The sequence below is a fragment of the Scatophagus argus genome, chromosome 9, assembly GCF_020382885.2.
Source record: "Scatophagus argus isolate fScaArg1 chromosome 9, fScaArg1.pri, whole genome shotgun sequence".
In the NCBI taxonomy this organism is placed as follows: domain Eukaryota; kingdom Metazoa; phylum Chordata; class Actinopteri; family Scatophagidae; genus Scatophagus; species Scatophagus argus.
This window is the reverse complement of record NC_058501.1, coordinates 6,210,098-6,229,046: the sequence shown is the minus strand read 5'-3', so window position 1 is coordinate 6,229,046 and position 18,949 is coordinate 6,210,098. Positions and strand designations below refer to the sequence as shown.

Genomic DNA, 18,949 nt, shown 5'->3' with positions numbered 1-18,949 from the left:
AGAGAGGGCAAAAAGGAAATGAGAACCCCTTGATGGTTCAGCATTGGATGTATTTAATTAGCCAATTCGCTCTCTGCTTTGTCGCCTCAGTAGGCACAATACTTCTTTGTATTTTTTAAAGTAATTGTCACTTGCTGCATCAGCATTCAACAGATCCAGGCATGCAGTCAGGAGCAGAAAAAATAGTCCCCCTGTCTCAACTAAGTGCTTGTAAAAAAAGACACAAGGGCCCATATTATGCTGTATTGCTGGTCAGAGATAACCTATGCAGACTGGATCCCGTGTTCACAAACCATGAAGCAGAGGTGTGGGCATCATAGGCTCCAGTGGTCATCAGTGGACCCAACAGATTACTCAACTGTGCTCTGCAGTCAGTTTTGCTTGTTAACACAATAATTTCTAGTAAAAGCCAAAGCTTTAAAAATGTCACACAAATCCACACTTTAAAATACATGTCCATTGGAGAGGGACATATACAATCCATCTGAGAATGACTCAGCCACAGTAGCAGCTCTGGGGCTGCACAGTGGTGCTTTGAGCAAAGTGCTAATGTGACCATGTTAACATGCTGATAAGCTGTTATGCTGCTTATGTTTAGTAGGTGTAATGTTTACCACATAATAATGCTCATCATCTACATTTAGCATGTTAGCATGCCAACATTTGAATATATTGCTTAGGCTGATGGGTGTCATTCAATTTGCGTGTATTTTGCAGGTCATAAACATAAAGCAAAAAGATCACCAACATTACTAAAATCAATCTTTAAGATAATATGAATTTGTGTACAAAATGTATTGCCAACATTCCGATCAAAAACACAAATATCAACCTCCCAGTGGCGCTAGAAGAGAAGGGATCACCGAAGTCAGTAGGATTCATAATCTGGGAACCATGAAAGCATGCATAACAATTTTATGGCACAACAATAGATTTTAAGATATTTTAGACTGATTCTAAGTGGTGGACTGACAAAATGACAGACCTAGATCCACACTTCAAATATGACTAAAAAAGTACTTTGACATACTGTAAGAATTACCTGACCAGTCCATATTATAATGACCTTTGGAGGGTGAAGAGTGTGTGATGTTTCAAATTGAAAAGACCATTTAACCACACATTTTCACAATGCTTGCTACCACGCATTTTACATAAATACCATCAATCATTGACACACACTTACATATAAACCCACCACTAGATAAAAATGACCTAGCTCCACAAGCTGTAATTACAGTACACTCAAGTGGAGGATGCGCTGCTGTACCCTGGGGCCTGAAGTGCCTCTATGATAAGCTTTCATCAAGAGCCAACTCAAGAACAATGCCCCACATACCACCTGGCAAAGCTCTCCAGCAGAGAGGAAAAAAAATAAATGAAGAGGTGATACTTCTAGAAAGTTTAATCTGTTTTTATCAAGACAGGCAGGAAAAATACAAAATAAAGTTTCAAAAAGAACAAACACACACAGGCTTTTCGACGATTATGATACTTTTTGAGCTAACATTAAGATTAAAAATGATAAAACAACTACAGTGTATTTAACTAACTATCTATTCTACGAAAAATAATTTGGATGTTCTAGTCATTCTCTTCCAGTTTTGCATTTGCTGGATATGTGTTCACATTTAAAGGCAGAAACCTGTTTCCACATGAATCTGTTTCCAAGCGATGATACACTTGTTGACAGAACCAACCACAAACCACAACTTGACTTGATTCCACAAGCCAATCTCGCAGTAATATCCATTCTAATACTTACTGGAAACCTGTGCAAGAATAACATAGACACACATGTTGTACATGTTGACAAAGGTTCCTGTCTCAGCTGGTCCAGGTCCTCTTGAATTCTTTACCAAGTGGAGCCTTGGTCTCCTTGAATCTGACCTCTGACCTCACAGTCTCAGGTACGCCACCTAATGTTGACAACAAAGAAATGTTAAAATCTATCCCTCAGCTTGAGGATAAAATAAAAATAGATCAACTTTAACATTTTACAAATCTCCAGTTTATACTGCACAATGAGAATTTTTATTCCCAAACGCACAGATGTACTGGATCTCTTCAGTCTGCTGAGCAGCACAGCAACCCATTATCTGCAATTACTGTCATCAAACAACAAAAACACCACAGGTGGTAGAGATTTAATCAACTTCAAAAACACACATTCAGATAAACAAAGAACAGGAACAATCAGATGAGCCCTGTCCTCTCCCCTTCTCTTTTCCTCCATCTGCTGTTCCTGGGTGTTTGCCTGCTGCAGACAATGGCTGTGCTCCACTGAGGGCTCTATATTGGGATGATGGATGAGGGCATTTGCCTCACTCAAGGCCCTGTCTACTCCGTCCCCATGCCAATGTCTGCTCACCACTCAAGCGCATCACGGTAATTCATACAAATGATAACAAACGGCAACTAGGGGTGAGCTGCTTCCAACACACCTCTGAGCCCGTGAAAAAGAAGACAAAGTGTGATAAGGAATCAGAGCAATGAGAGTAGAGAAGCTGGCATATGACTAGAGGGTTGCCAGGTTGAAGCCGGGAACATGAATCTAAGGAAAGCAGGTATTGTGCTCCACTCCCTTGACAAGTTACTACTGAGCAAGGTACAAACCCACAACTCCCTCTGTGGAACACAGTGGCTAACACTAAAGCTGTGGCTGCACTGGACCGTCCCAGAGTGTGACTGTATGAATCTACAGTAGATAGATACTGGAATACCAGATGAGTCCTTGCTTAAAACTCCTGAAAACATAAATGTATAAATATATGCAAATATGTATGTCTTTTTTGGTGTGTGGCTGTATACATCTAAATATATGTAGAAATTGTGAATAATGTGATAAGGAAATCAACTGATTATTACTGAGCTGTGGAAAAGAGTTAGAATCAAATAAGCTTATCGTTCTTCCTACTTGTATTATTTTCACATGTTTGAAAAAAACAAAAGCCTTCAGTCATTCATTCAACTAGTGAATTTCAGAAAACATTCTTATGAACAGTGTATCACACAAAAACGCAGCTAATCTCCCTTATCAGAACTGTGAGTGTTTGGCATCTGGCATCAGCATCTGGATCAATCAATCAATAAGTGATATAGGCTCTCAAATCTGCAGGGGTACACCAGAGGCTAGGTACAGGTAGTTAAAAATAATTCCATAATTCCATGAAACCAAGATACCAAGAAAAAACAATATTACTGGGTTTCTAAATAGTTAACTGATGACCATGTTACTTCACTATTTCTTAAAGAGAACCCCAGCAACCCTGGATATTCAGTCCAAAGAAAAGTAAATGCTTGTGTGTGGCTGCAAAGGCAAGATTCCAGGAAAAAAAAAAAATTTGGACTGCAAGCGGTGATTCCTCCACAACACTGTACCTACCAAGAGGCATATCAGCTGGTTGAGAGCCTGACTGAAAAGGTGAATCACAGAAACCAGAAAAGGTATCACAGGACTAGTTTACACTTGCTTCTGGTGAGTACATTCAACATTTTTCAAATCAACTATTTTATCATGAGAAGCCACACAAAAAGAGTTCTTAGATAGTTTGTACTTAAGAGTGTTAAGATTACACAAAGAAGGTCTTTAAACTGGCAGTGAGGCTGACAGCAGGTCTGCCCAGAACCCTTGATGATAATGTGCTTAAGGGTGTTACAGTTCTTTGATCTCAGTGAAATTTGTTTGAGCTTCAAGCACGGTGGAATATAAAGCGTCACTGCAAAGCCTTTAGTGTAATACATCTACCTGCAGCAAGAGATAATATTTAGGTTTATTTTGCATCTCTATACAACTGCTCTTTAGCTGAAAAAGGGGTCTCAACAGGGGTCTGGATATTAAAAGGTTCTGAGATCAAACAATCATGCATGGACAGAAATTTCATTATCTTGTAAATCACAAACAAAACTCATAAACTCAACTAATCACTTAAACTGTCTGCTGATGACAAAATATTTGAGATGTTGTCCATGAATATTTGGGTTTCTCATATTTTTGTTGCTGTCCCTCAAAGATACCTCAGTCTGATTTGAAATCATATAATATGGTACAAAATCTGAACAGAAAAGGTTACAGGATGACAAAAACTTACAAAGGAGGCAAAACAAGCATAATGTGAGAAAAAAGTTCACTGAACTTTTAATCTGTTAGCAAAAAAATTGAAACAAAGTTAAAGTAGCGAAGGTGGGGAAATTACTTTAATTTCAAAAATAACTGTAAAAAATTATGTCGAGTAACACTGATGAGATAAAATCAGCCTTGAGTATTAATCCATCATATATCTAATTCAACAAACTGCATCTTTTCCCTCACATTGACAGTAAATGACACTGAATTGCCATATATCTTTCAATTAAAAAACAACATCGGCCTTATTTATCTTTTCAGTTGGAAATGTTCTGAAGTAAACCTGGGCACAGAATAGCCTCACAGACCCCCCCCCTCTCATCTATTGGTCCACGTGCAATGAATCGAGACGCATGCATCTTGGGGGAAGTAATTTATTTCGACAAAGTGCAACTGATCATGGTGGGACGCTGTGTGGACTGCAGAAAAGACTGAGGCAAAGTGTGATCGATACATCTTCTCAGTTCTTCATGTAAAAGGTTGGGTCAGTTTCTGTCTAACCTACATGTTGTCTCTGTGGGAGTAAGGAGATTAATGAGGCGGGGGGCGGGTTGTTGCTGTTGTCTGTTCCTGGGGTAAAGAGGGACGCTCTCAGCGCTTGAGCCACGTTACACCCCATTACACCAGCAGGCCCAGGGATGGAGAGCGGGGAACACAACAGCACAGAAAACAGTAGATATTCTACATGCAGCATAATAACCGGGCTATGGTGCAGGTCTTCATCTATTCACTGGCTTATCTCACATACCCAATTCAAAACAGTTACCTGCAAACTGTTCTGATAAAAAAGTGAACTGAGTAGTAGTGTTTATTTTGGGGAGGAATAAACACATTTGCCAATTACCTTTTTTTCCATGACTAAAATAAGATGATGAGACGGCACAGACATCATTAAACACAGACTGTGGGACTGCATAGTTTGTCTTGCACTCTGGGCAATCAAAAGATTTCGCTTTTGATTTTCACGTTTTGAAGAGAGTATTAGGTCCCAGGCCAGTTGTTGAATCGTTACAAATAAATGCGCAAATCAGAACATGTTCCTTCTCTGTTCCTGTATTCCTTACATCAGTATCAGCAGCCCACCAGACACAGTAGCTTTAGATTTCTTTTTAAATACACTTCATTTATCCTAACATGGGACGTTGGCTTTTCAGTGTAGAGGGGATATACAGTATATTGTTTTGTTTTCTTTTTGGTTTTTTTGTTTTGTTTATTTTTTTTTCAACTTCTCTTGTGACAGACAGTCTGACACCATAGGAAGAAAAGCATGTATGTAATTAATAATAAGGACCGCATTCCATTTAGCTGAGCCAGTTCTCATGCCACAGTACAAGCCTTTTTACAGCACACAGAATTTCAAGTTAGGTGACCTTAAATAACTCTCAGCATAGCTCCACTTCAACCTGAGCAGAGATCTAATCAGCCAGAATAAGTGAGAGCACCTGTGTGGGTGTGCTGGGCTTTAACATTCCTCATCATTTTCCCTTCCAAATAAGTGATTTAGAATTGTTGGGTTAAATTTGCTCATTGCTGTCTGATGGTATGATGAACAAAATATAAGACTTTCTTTGAAATGACTGCAAATGGTGTTGCCACTTGGTCTTCTCAAGAAGGCTTTTGCTCATTTGAGCCTTCAAAAACCAACAGAAAGAAAACCACAGCACAAAACACCCACCCTCTCTGTCCCTCTTTCTTATTTGCATCTTCATTTCGTCATCTTTAGCAAATGCAACTCTTCAGTTTTGCAATAAACTTCCTTACATCTGTCCCAGTGCCTAAACATCACACTCTGGGCGTCTGAGAATTTTCCAAACAGGGACTCAGACACTCTCAAACCATCTCCAGTAATTCTAGATGTCCCTATGATCACATTACCATCCTGTCGTCTGCAGCCTATAGCACAAGCTTCTACTATCAGGAAGTGTTCAAGTGTGTCAGTTTATCACACTCTCTGAACTGCTGTAACCACTTCTACCACCAGACAGATACTATGTCCTATGTCTGGGTCGCTCTGTCTGTAGCCTTCTCCATTTCAGCAGGGCCTAATTTCTTCCACCTCGCCCACCACTGTCATGTTACTATCACTGTACTACAAAATGTAAGAGGAAATAAAAATCATTCGTTTTCCATGCGCAGGGCTGACAGTGTGAGAGAGAATGGACACTGAAGAACAACACATTTTGCCCGGACAGGGGGGCTTTTGCAGGTAAAATAACTAGAATAGCAATAGATCTGTAGAGGAATAGATGACAGTGTGGCGCTGTCTCTCTGAGCCTCTGATTCATTGCTGTATACAAAAATCTTTGGTTCTTCAGTCACAAGCACAGATTGGAGTTACAGCTGCTATGTGCAGCCATTTGAAATATCAGTACATCAACTGCAGAACCCTGGTATAACCGACTGTTCGTGAGCCGGCAGCCCCCTAATTTACTGCTGCCGTGTTAAGCTTTCCATTACACAGTACATATACAGCTAACAGTGGTATGGGGAGCAAATTTACCACTCCAAATTTGCAGCAATTTTTTTAAGGTAGACAAGGTAGAGGTAGACAAAATAAACAAATAAATAAAAACTAATTTCCTAGCTGAAACTGAAATGGCAGCTGTCACTGTAGTTAGTTAGTTAAAATATGTTAGTTGTGTTATGCCATTTTTGCAAAAAATTAGCACATAAATGGTATGTGAGGTTATAAACACAAGTCACCCCTTTTAAAATAGACAATGACTCCTTTCCCACTGCCACTCCATAAGTTTGTCTTTCTCTTTCTTTCTCTTTTTTTGTATGTGTGTCATTGAATGTGCCAGAAAACGGGCAGATTGTATACATCATGAGACTGCATGCTGACTGAGAGGTGCATGCAAAGTACTGAACGGGTGCTGACATAGAAGCCAGTGACAATGTTTGAACGGAAATGGATAGAAAAGCATTATGCACCTATGTCCTCAACTCCAACAGGTATCACAGCATTGCCATAGAAAAAGGGGACAAAAGTCAGCTTGTCCACCTGTGTGTCTTGTTTACGTCACAGCAGATCATAGCTGGAGCCATTAAATAACTGTGCCAATGCAGAGTCACTGGACGTGGGAATAAACACCATTTGGACCCTTTCCCATTTCCACTGCTGCCTCAGAAAACCAGTTTGGCTGGTGTTGACAGAACAGAGCTGCTAATGTTAGCCCCCATCCAAGACTGTCTTCCACACAGTTTGGCAGCTTACATTAGAGTTTACACAGATTTGATTCCATTCCTTGCACTTTTGTACTTGTGGTTCTTGGTTTTATTCATTTAAGTATTTCCCTGTTGAATATTGAATGGCTTATTAGTGTCATGTGAAATCTTAACATAAAAAAGGCTATTTTTAGGTTATTTTGTCATTGCAATAAAGTATTGCTTCTTTGGTACTTATTCCCTCGCTAGGTCTTACAACAGAGGCTTCACATAATACAACAGTAGATTGTCCTCTATAAAAGATTTACTTACTGTATTCCATCTCTCATATTGTTTAGCAGATGGAAAACTTGTTTAAGTGGTAGGAGTTACTTCCTAAACTTTCTGAGCAGGAAGTGGAGGATAATGGTGCTAATTACCACCATAGCTCTGTTTAAAACAGCTCAGAGAATAGAGTTGTCAGCAAGGTTAACACCACCTATTTTCTAGTCAAAGGGTTTTTCCTTGGCATCTCGGGTTAAATATACACATTTTGCACAAGTGCAAGCAGGTGTGTAAAAGCTGAAATAAGGCTGACAAAAGTAAAACCTTACATTTGACCCATATAATCCCCAAAGTGAAGCTGTTGACTGAAAGCTCTGAATCATGAAATTAATTAAGGCGACATAAAAACACTGTGAAGCACTGCTGAATAATGGATAAACAAGGTGCTGTATGTAAAAAAAGGGCGAAGCAAGTGATTTGCTGACAGCTACAGATTCCCTGCTGGGCTCCTCATAAGGTTTTTTACAAAAGATGAAGATAAATTAGAAGACATTCAGCATCTCTCTGCATATAGTACACAGCATCAGCATAAGGATTTTACAAATATCAAAAAAGATGGTGCTATTCAAAGGGTCGACATGCCTGAGTCATCATTTGTTGCCCATTACAGTAAATACTGTAAACTGTCTCACCTCATAGGACTTCATGCAGCGCATAGACGCAGGAAGCGTCGAGTTGCTGTCATCTATCACTTGCAGCAGCTCCTCACACACCTTCACCGGCAGCACCACAGGGTGTCCTAAGGCATTGACCTCCCAGCTAGTAACAATGCTGAAAACACACACAGAGTAGAAGTGATTTATTGTGACTGCTGCAGCATTATACAACCTAGATGATGCCCAGAATAGCTGCTGTAAATCCCATATTGAAGCATTTGTCCTGACGTTTTAATTAAGTAGTTTTAAACTGTACTAGAACTGAACCAGATAACTGGGGCTACATAAAAGTGGATTGATGACGAGCGTGTGTGTGTGGCATCAATATGTGTCTGTGCGTGAGACAAATAGAAGAGGGGAATGAAAGTAGAAGAGGAAGAGTGATTGGGAGGGGAAAGATTGATGCTCTGTCATTGTGTGGTGGTGATGCAGTTTGTTCGGGCGACATTTAGCCATCTGTGCTGTTCCTAAGAGTGAAAAGTCTTCTCAAAGTTTTGGTGGTTCTACTTAAGACATCACGCTGAAGAAACACTACCACTACAGCTCTGTTTACATGCACGGTATATGTAATATTAGCCACTCAACATCACACAGGAAATCTAATTAACTTTTGATGTACACGTTGATCCAAACTAGTCAACATCATTACTTACATATTAGAATGAATTCTGTGGCCCATACAATTTACATTAGACTCAATTTCCATATCTATGAGATCTCAATCCTATTGTACTGGACTGTGATGGTGCCTGCAACTTTCACTCAACTCATAATCAAGTCACTGCCATTAGTGACAAGCATAATCCACTTAGGCACTGGCTCACTGATTCACCAGCCAATTATTGGCAGTTTTAACAACACACACTGCAACCTCTGGTTGCAGTCGACTGTATCCTGAATAAGAGGGCTATCATCCAGGGAGTTCAGCTCCCCAGGCATAACATTTAATTTAAAAATGTCAGAGATGAGTGATGAAGGATGAATGAGGTAAATTCTGTAAGGGGGAATTGACATGTGAGTAACACCAGCATTTAGCTTTGCAAGACTGCAGCGAAATGTCAGAAAAAAATTCAAAAAGCATTTGCTCAAATATGAAGCACCTTTTGGGTATGGTCACACACAGGCATAATTAAGACTAGTGATTATTCAGCCCCTGGTCTCTTTCATTGTATGCGAGCAAAGGGACGGGTGAAACATTCGCTGCTTTGCTACTGGAAAATGTGCACATTTTTCAAGTGTGGTGAACTTTATAGCAAAGACAAGTAGTAGTCCAATGGACTACAAACCAGCTGACTGATTTCCATGTATCACATCTGCACCGGCAGGAGATAGTCATTCATAGGCAGTAATGAACAGCTCTAAGGTCTGAAATTTGAACTGTGGAAGAACAGATGTTTTTTTTTTATTTCATTTCTGACTGGATTTAAAATACATATATCTATAGTATGAAATAATTCATTCAGTGAGAAAAAAAAGCTGAAATTCAGAGGTGTTAATTACTCATCGGACTTGACAAAATCAACAGTGCTTGAGTCAAATGTTGCTGTCATGGCTTGTTTTACCAGGACGCCGTCTCTTTCGGTGCCCAGCATGCACCTATGGAGAAACAGCTTACCAAGCATCACTCACCTCACACAGATTATCGTGTCATTTACATGCATTCTTACTGCTTTGACTGAAAAGACAGGCCTTTCTCCTTTCATCTGAGTTTTTCCCTCTAATTACCCTTTCTCCGTCAGTCAACTGGTGGAGGCTTGTCAAAATGGCAGAAACATCAAAACTTCTCTGTTCTGCCTTCACTCCGTGCTGCTGCAGGGAAGAGGAGGAGGAGGAGGAGGAGGTGGGGGAAAACGCTGAGTGCTGATTCAGTTGAAAATAATGAGGGTGGAAGGCTTCTCCACTGGGGTGCTGCCGTACTGAACATGGAGAACCACATGCAGCACATCCACCTACACCTTTCTAATACATTGTAGCAAGGTACACAGAGCCTCACTCCAGTCAAAACAACATCCCCTGTATGTGCAACAAACACAAGTGTGGCTTATGCAAGTGACAACACTGAGACGATAAACACCTCTGATGACAATCTCATTCCTGAAATAATAGACAATTACGTTTGAGCGAGAACCTTAGTGCCAAGTGTTCTATTAAGACCTAAAATCTGTACACAAACAAAGTAGTCTTTCATCCTTCGCAGTGAGCTGAGACAGGTGGTGATTGAGAGAGTGCGTTGGAAAGATGAAAGGATAAGATTAAGAAGAAGAAAACAAAGACTGAAGGGGGGATATGGAAGGGTGGGGGGGGGGGGGGGGGGGGGGGGGGGGGGTGGAGGGTGGAGGATGTGGTAATTTTCCTCACTTACTCTCTCTGCTCGGTGTCTGTGTGAGAGCAGGCGGTGTAGAGGAGTTTCAGGGCTCTGGCAGCTCTGGGTGATGGACTGTGAAGAGCCGGCGAGCTGATACACCTCTCACCCCCGACACTCGTTTCTGGGACCGACGCCGCGATGGAGTCGCTGTTCAGCAGCCAGAGCTGCAGGAGGAGCAGACAGGTCACTTAACGCTCGAGATACCCGTGGGCGAAGGAATCCCACTCTGTGCATCCACTCATGCATGCTGGGGTTAGAGTGATACTTTGGAATGATGATGGACTTTTAATGGCCATCACATTTTGCATGTGGGTCACTCAATAAACAGACTTAACATCACTTTTACACTTCATGGCTTTTCATAATTTTATGCAAATTCAAATCTGTCAGAAAATAAAGCATTAGTTTTCAGCTGTAAAAGATTATTTGTTATCACATGCTCAATGCAAGACTATACTGAAGATACAGATTTCCCCTCAAACCCAAAGTTTTGGTTTAGATTGCTGTCTATAAGGGAATTTATTTTGTATTTTGTTACAATTGTTTATTTCCTCATACTACAATGAGGAAGCATGCTTGTCAAGAAAACAAAACAAAACAAAAACTAAAAACAAAATCACTGATGATAAACAGAGTATTTGATTTTCTATAAAAGAACTCCTGGTCCCTTTTGGTCCAGTTTCACACATGATTAATTAGATTGCTATTGCCATCCTTTTTCAGTGAGGAGTTTTAATGTCTCACAGTCTGAAGTCTGCCAAGAACACAATTTGTGGAAAATTGGAACATTTTGGATGTTTTATGATATGCAAATGAAAAGCTGTGCATATCAGAAAAACATATCAGATGGCAGTTAAAATAAACACATATCACTGAATCACACACTTTCTGAAATACTCTACTCAATGCTACATTATAAAATAGACTATTTCGGTTTTTGGCACACAGCCCAAATTAACAGATTGAACAGACAATTGAATGTATTTTTATTGCAGTAATATATTACTGTTGTTTTAGCCACTTGTAATAGTCCACTTGTAGCTAATTTTAAAGAAGTTGAAAACCTGGCAATATGCTCAACAACTCTAAAATCACAGCCAATCAGCTTTTCACATCACTTGAAAATCCTTCCACATTACTCTTTCCCATTTATCAAATAATCAAGTAGTCTATTCTTACAAACATGCCATGTATTTGTCTGATTATGTTAGCTTGTTCTTACCAGTAAGAAGGCTTTTCCATCAGGAGTCTGGACAGAGAAGTGGAAGGTGCTCAGTGAGTTTGACAGCGCCAACAGCCTGGCTGCTACAGTCCTCTCCAGGAAGAGAGATCTGTCAAACAGAGACAGACAATGTCCATTCATTCACACATTCAGTCTTTATAGAGCATATTAACCTGCAGTCATTCAACCTCATACACTCACAGTAATAAAGAATGGAGAGACTGATGGATTTTGACAAGATAACCAAATGCCTTCAAGGTAAAGTTATGGAAAAATATGTTACTTTTTATGGTCATACTGTTTTTGAAGTCAATCATTAAGCTCATGTACAATAGCCTTATTGTACTAATGGTGATGGAAAGCTGGTGAAAGAAAAAAAAACTGAAGAAGTGAGACTGTGTGATGCTTGTGTGCAATTTTGAAATTGATCAAATTTGTGCTGTGGGAGTTGTGGTTATTGAAATGTTTAATTCAGATCTACAATAGTGCAATTATCTTTGAAAAGGCCTGAACACAGGGCTGATAATCAGCTATTCCCCAAAGTTTTACCAAAATCCAATCAGTGTTGTGTCAGACACTGGGTGAGTCTGACATACAAATGATCTGCCTTATGGTCTAAGCACTGATTTAACTGTGAGAACAAAAGTACAGGACAACAGTCACAATGTCAGGATGACTCGGTGCGGTTTCATAGTATCTCCTGTATCCCCGGCACATAACAGCTACCTTTTTCGTTTCCCTATGAAAGAATGTGCTTCAGCAGTTAATGTTAGGACTTGGCTTGTATAAAAACCTGCCTATTAAGTGAAGCTTCCGGCTTTCTGTCTCCCACAGCAGGCTCCACCACCACCTGGGTGATGTACAGTTTCAGGGTCTCTGTAAGATACAATACAAACTCTTATACACAGCTGAATTATGAAATTCTGATTATTTATGAAAATCGATTTAAGTGATGCACACCTGGCGCGACAGCCTCTCCCAGCACTGATGAACAGCTGTTGCAGGAGATGAGCGCCAGTCGACGGCAGGGCTTCTGTACGTAACAAACGGAAGAAAACAGAAAATCCGTCAACACAGTACACAGCCATCTTTAACTGTTAAGCTGTTTTGAAAGTCAAAAGCCACTACAACCAGGATGGAAGACAGAAGAGGAGGAAAAACAGCAGGAGACATAGAATAAGTCAAGCAAATTGTCATTTGTTCCTCCTGCTCTTTCTGTCCTCTCTTTCATTTTTTCTCGTTTCAGTCATGCAACGAGTGCCACTCGTGCAGAGAAAGAGTCATAGACGGAGTCTGTGCAGCGGAGTTTGACGCAGCTTTGATGCAGCCGTCTGCTAAGTACAGTATGTGCCTGAGTGGGTGGCTATAATCTACGATATTACAACGGTTTTTCCTTTTTTTCCCAGACAAAAGAAATTTGCAAATGCTGGTTTAAGGGCTTTGTCACCCTTCTAAGAATAAAGGAGCAAACTGGTTGTTTTCCTTTGCTCACCTTCGGATCCTGACTGTCCTCTGGGCCAACAGGGCTCACTTCCTCAGCCAGAGTCTGTTCACAGCTGCCATCTCTGGCTAAGAGGAGGAAGGTGTCACCCAGTAAACAGTCCTCTGCTCGGGGTAGCAGCTTCTTGTTTGCAAATGGATCAGGGTGACAACACCAGTCATCCACAATGGCGTTCCAGTTGCCATTGGGGAGAGGGAGAACTCGCTTAAACTCTCTGAAGAAGAGAAAAGGCAATTACAGTTTTTCTTTTTCTTTTATCATCGTTCAGTGATATTTGGAAATTATAACAGCTGTTATCTCCAAATAGCACACAGTTTCCTTAAGGGCAGAGAAGATCAGAATACAAAGGAGAGAAATCAGACAGTAAAGTATCCAAATAACACCAGAGACTGAGGGAAGAGGAGGATAAATAAACAAGCTGTTTCTTATTTATTTCTAAAGAAAGTCCACAACAGGCAAAATATTCACAATGTCTAGTAAAAGAACAACCCTCCAATTATTTTTTTACATTTGTTTTTGCATGTAGTAAACGTGTGTATATTGTTGTGATTGTCTGAGTCCTGATATATTTGCAAATACCTCAATGATTTCTTAGTGGGCACCTAATGGAGCAAGCTGCAAAAACTGTACTGTTATATTATCACCTTATAAAGTTAGCAAAGTTATTGTTAATTCCAACACATTTAGAAATATTAAGCAAGATCAGCTTCCAGTTGAATGCGCCATGTTTCTGGCACCTGGCTGAACTTAAATCGAAGTCACTAACTTTGTCTGCCTGCTTGTGGTGTTGGGCAGATAGTGTACAGTGGGTTTATTAGAGTTGTTTTAACCATTTTAACAGCCTCTTGCTTCTGAAACGGTGATGAGAGCTTTGAGACGGTACCAAAACAGCCACATTTTAGGCCCTTAAACCAAAACAAGGTGCTGAAAGACTCAGCAGAACAAAACGGGAACAAAAATTGATGATCAATTTCTGTTGATCGTCAAAAGCCTTTCAATTGCATGTAGTCACATGCCCGCCCCCGTGACCCTGATGGATAAGTGGTATAGAAAATGGATGGATGGATGGATGGATAGTCAAGTGACCCATTGTTAATATAAGAATACTGATTAGTGCAGCTTTAATACAATAGTTACTTTATTAATTCCAGTATACACATGAAAGAAACTTCAGAGGGCTCTTTGTGATGTTGCATCAATGGCAGCCTTAATACCTCTGAGCAGCCACAAAAATGGAACATATTGCTGCAATCATAGTGAAACATAAATTATAACTTCCCTCGCTCCAAGCACTACTCCTGACATTTTTACTTTTCTCAAACCTTGTTGAAAGCAAAAAAAAAAAAAAAACAACAAGTTTTTGGCAACTTTTACTGTGTTATTGCTGAGAAACATAGCCAGAGGCCAGGACTATGGATAATGCAGCTATTGCAATTTTCAGCATGTCACATTGCTGACCAGAGAAAGCTACAAGCTTAAGGCAATAGGAACAATACCACTGTCCCGCTGAACCACCTCACGGCGAGAAATGCAATTGTTTTTTAATAAGTAGCGCAGACCTTTACGTCACACCGACTCAATAACTCTAACCCAGTCAGGCTGACATCTGTGGACTCCAGCTCCATCCATCAATCCCCCCTGACTATCACTTCTACTGCTGGGTCACACCATCAATAAACACCCGCTCCTCTTCCTGCAGAGGCGGGTGTAAATAAAAACCCATTTGCACTGATGCTCCTCCTCAACTGTCTGTGCCTCACCTGTCTTCGAGCAGCCTGGTCATGCAGCCCTGGCAGTAGAAGCAATAAGTCTCTTTTGCCCGGAGTGTCTCCATCACACTGTCAGAAGCCTCTGTGGAAGGCCAAAGGCAAGCAAATAAAAGCCAGATTTTGTGAAATGGTTGCAACCTTGTAGTACAGAGCAGAAAACTGATAAAATACTGAGTGGCTTGGCTAAGGAGCATGCAATCAATCTGATTTTGATTGGATTTGTCAATGACTGCCCTTTGCTGTACTTTCGTCTTGCATCGAAAGTGAAAAAGCTCCAAGAATGAGCCTGTGTATATTATGCAATAACTCTGGAGTACATTTTTGATGATATGAGATCAAATCAAAAGGGAGTATTCTCAGGACTGATGATCAGTTGCCTGTGGGCTGTTGAAATTTACACCTTCACTATCTCAGATGACCAAGTGACTCAGTCCAATTAACTCAGAATAGACAGCAAGCTCTAAATAGCTACCAAAGACTTCGTTCTAGCTTTGACACTGAAAAGTCCAACAAAGCAGAGGGAGGTTTCACGTGTCTGGCTGTGTTTCCATCATTGTCCTGGACATCACCTTCATCCATGCCTCTTGAGACATTAATGCACAGTCTGAAATGCAGCTCCTCTCCACAGGATTCTCCTGTAGGCGTCGGAATGCAGGATCCCTGCTCGAAGGTGACGCCTGTCGGTAAAGTGACGATCAGCTCGCCTCTGGGAGTTTGGATGTGGAGAGAAGAGTCTCCACCGGTCACAACCACATCTGCAGGACTGCTGGCTACATGTTTCCTGAAGAGCAGAAGATGCAAACAGACACTTTACACACACACAGCTTTAAGGGAACACACATAAGAAATATTTGAAATACACAGGTTTGTTTAATTAGGTAGATGAGCTGATCACGACCTCTCATGTCCGTTGGGGAAAACTAAAACTAGAGCCAGGAAATGATTAGCATAGCTTAGCATATACACACAGGTGGACCCTCCTGGCCTGGCTCCTGTAGTCAATTAAAAATAAATTAGTTGCAATCTATTCTGATAATCAACTCATCCTTTCAGTCATATTTAAGCAAAAGCAAAAACCGTATCATAATCCAAATATCACTGAAACATTTGCAGGTTACAGTTTCTTAAAAATAAATGAAGAGTCTTTGGGTTTTGCACTAGTAGTTGTACAAAAGAAGCAATTTCAAGATGTCACTTTGAACTCTGGGAAATATTCACAATTTTTATAGACTGAACAATTAGTTGATCAATAGTGAAAATAATCAGCAGATTAATCGATAATCACTAGTTGCAGCCCTAGACTCCTGTCTTGTTGTCACCACCTCCCAGCCAGAAAAAAGTCCCGTACCTAAACCTGTAAAAACACAATCTGTTGCTTTTCTTTTGCATAAATTAAATAAACAAAACATGAGATGGTAATCAGTGAGTTTTAGAGGTTCTGAACTGTAGATTTTGTTATCTTCAAGCAGTGTGAGACCAGCTATTTCTCAAACTTTCCAGTCTTAATTTGCTAGGCTGAGCTAACCGGCTGCTGGCTGTAGCCTTACTGAACAGACACACCTTAAGTATAATCTGTCCTCTTATATGATCCTCAGAAAGAAACTAAAGAGGCAGATTTTACTAAAATTGCAAACTATTATTTTAACTCTTGAGGAAACATTATGTTAAGTGACAGATTAGTTTTGGTGTAGCATATTGGAAACATCAAATCACACAAATATTGATTCAGGAGGATCTGTAATTAGTGAAGTTGTCAATACAGTGATTAATATGCCAGCCTTTAGAGCAGAACATAGACCGCATATAAATTAATAAATACTTATATGTGATCTATGCTGCAGTAAAACACCCTCTGCAGAGCTGTTCTTACTACTGTAAGAAACTATTAGAATTAATACTACTACAACCATAAATACCACCTCCACCTCCTGCTGGGTGCTGCTGTCTCAGTTGAAAGAAGTACTGAATACTAACTGAGTTCAGGAAAACCACTGAGAGAAGCACGGTGTTAACTGAAAGCAAACTGGATTCAGGATGCGCAAGTGCTCTGAAATTTTTTAAAAGACACAGTTTTATACGTTTTCTTTTACACAGAGAAAGACAAAGAAAGAATAAGATTTGCTTGTGTGTTCAGAGTAACCTCTTCACTGTACATTCAGTGCTCTGTGGGAGAGGAGAACACCAGGGCTCAGTTTGCTGCCTGTTGAATCTCATTAACCCCACCTAGTGGTGTTGTAGGTGTATTACATACACTTTCAGCAAGCAAACGAACCCATTTGATTGTCTAAGACAGATCACTCCGGCTCTGGCTCTGCTGCAGTATATCATATACGTATTGTTGACTGGCTGTTAATAATGATATGAACCATTCTTATTCATATATTACTGTTTAAATATAGGTTTACAAAGTTACTACACTACATGGAAATTCCCTCGTAAAGCACACGTACCTCAAATCTCAAACTCAAAATCATAGGATTAAAGTCGATTATGACCAAGTCCAAATTTCTCGTGTAACATTTTTGACATAAAAAAACCCCCTCAAAATTCAATTTGCCACCTTTTTGAGGGTCAAAGTAGGAATCGTTGACATACAATATATAGACAAAAGTATACAGACACTTAGATTGTGAGCCAGGCCTTTTGGTCCAACATCAGTGCCTGACCTCACAAATGTTCTACTGCGTAAATGGGCAAAAATTCCCACAGAAACACTCACACTCCAAAATCTTGTGTGAAGCCTTCTCAGAAGAGTGGAAGCTGCTGCAAAGCAGTGTGTATTTGTCATCAAAGTGCCTGCTGGTGCACCACACAGACAAATATGTCCGTGTCTGTGTGGTGTATACAAACTTATATACCGTATGTACTTATATAGTAACGTTTGTTACATGAGCTAACGTCACAACAAATCTGGAATAAAAGCGTCCATTTGGCTAAGCTGCCACTAATTCAGAACAAAAGCCAGATCATTATGATTCATTTACCACATCGGGTATTTAAGCAATCAATTTTGTGACACAGTTTTATTTCTGTCCAGCAAAGTGTTACCAAGCGTAGTAGCACAATTCAAACTATAACTAGCCGACGTTAACGTTGGAGAAACTTACAAAGCAGAGATGGGGGCACACTACGGAGACACATTTGTAACTAGCTACTGATCTCGGCTAAGTTAGCTAATGCTCTTAGCTAGCCTAGCTTTGAATATAATAACGTAACCTAACTGTAATTGTTTAGTCATGAATCAAAATAATTACCCGACAATAAGTAGCCCACTCTGAAGTCTTTTTCTCAGCTCTAAGAAGACTCCAACTCCATGTGTTTTGGCTGGCATCTCCAGCTCTGACATTCAGGCAGCGCAGTATTCAGACAAGAAGAACTAAATCGTAACGTTACACAAATCACAACTCAGTATGGCTGGGTGACTGAGGATAGCAACATAGCGTTTAAGGTAAAACTAATATAAATGTACGTCCATCTGATTTTGCAGGATATGAAGGTTGTAACATGTTTGCAGCGTGATGAGGTGTTAAGTTCACCATAATACGAAAGAAGTATCCGGTCAGGCATTTCAAAATAAAGTGTTAAACAATCAAATTCTTGACGTTTTTCATTGCCATCAATTAATTAATTAAAATAGTCTGTTCTGTTTTGTGTGATTCCATATTCCACTACTAATCAAACCATGAACTGTGTATGTTTACACTCTAAAACATACACAGTTCATGGTTTGATTTGGATGTTATTTATGATGTCTTCAAGTGATGGCATGTATTTTGTATTTTGATCTTGCAGTTTTTATCATATTAGATCGAGAGTGA

General features: G+C 40.0%; 1 protein-coding gene across 1 annotated transcript; it reads right to left on the bottom strand.

Moving 5' to 3' along the window:
• Window positions 1–1,390: 1,390 nt before the first annotated feature.
• Window positions 1,391–18,685, bottom strand: ube3d (ubiquitin protein ligase E3D). Its single transcript, XM_046400317.1, has 10 exons — window positions 18,386–18,685; window positions 15,701–15,912; window positions 15,123–15,213; window positions 13,354–13,576; window positions 12,822–12,894; window positions 12,659–12,737; window positions 11,862–11,970; window positions 10,637–10,803; window positions 8,251–8,389; window positions 1,391–1,919 (listed from the first exon to the last, which is right to left on the bottom strand). Exons 1-10 carry the CDS (start codon window positions 18,475–18,477, stop codon window positions 1,899–1,901), a joined length of 1,206 nt encoding a protein of 401 aa, XP_046256273.1. The 5' UTR covers window positions 18,478–18,685; the 3' UTR covers window positions 1,391–1,898.
• Between the last annotated feature and the right edge of the window lie 264 nt (window positions 18,686–18,949).

Excerpts from the sequence above, each read along its gene's own strand:
- ube3d (XM_046400317.1), bottom strand. The coding sequence starts at position 18,477 with ATGTCAGAGCTGGAGATGCCAGCCAAAACACATGGAGTTGGAGTCTTC. Across the intron at positions 12,738-12,821 it reads GGGAGAGGCTGTCGCGCCAG|AGACCCTGAAACTGTACATC; the intron begins GTGTGCATCACT and ends TGTATCTTACAG. Across the intron at positions 1,920-8,250 it reads GCTGCATGAAGTCCTATGAG|GTGGCGTACCTGAGACTGTG; the intron begins GTGAGACAGTTT and ends TGTCAACATTAG.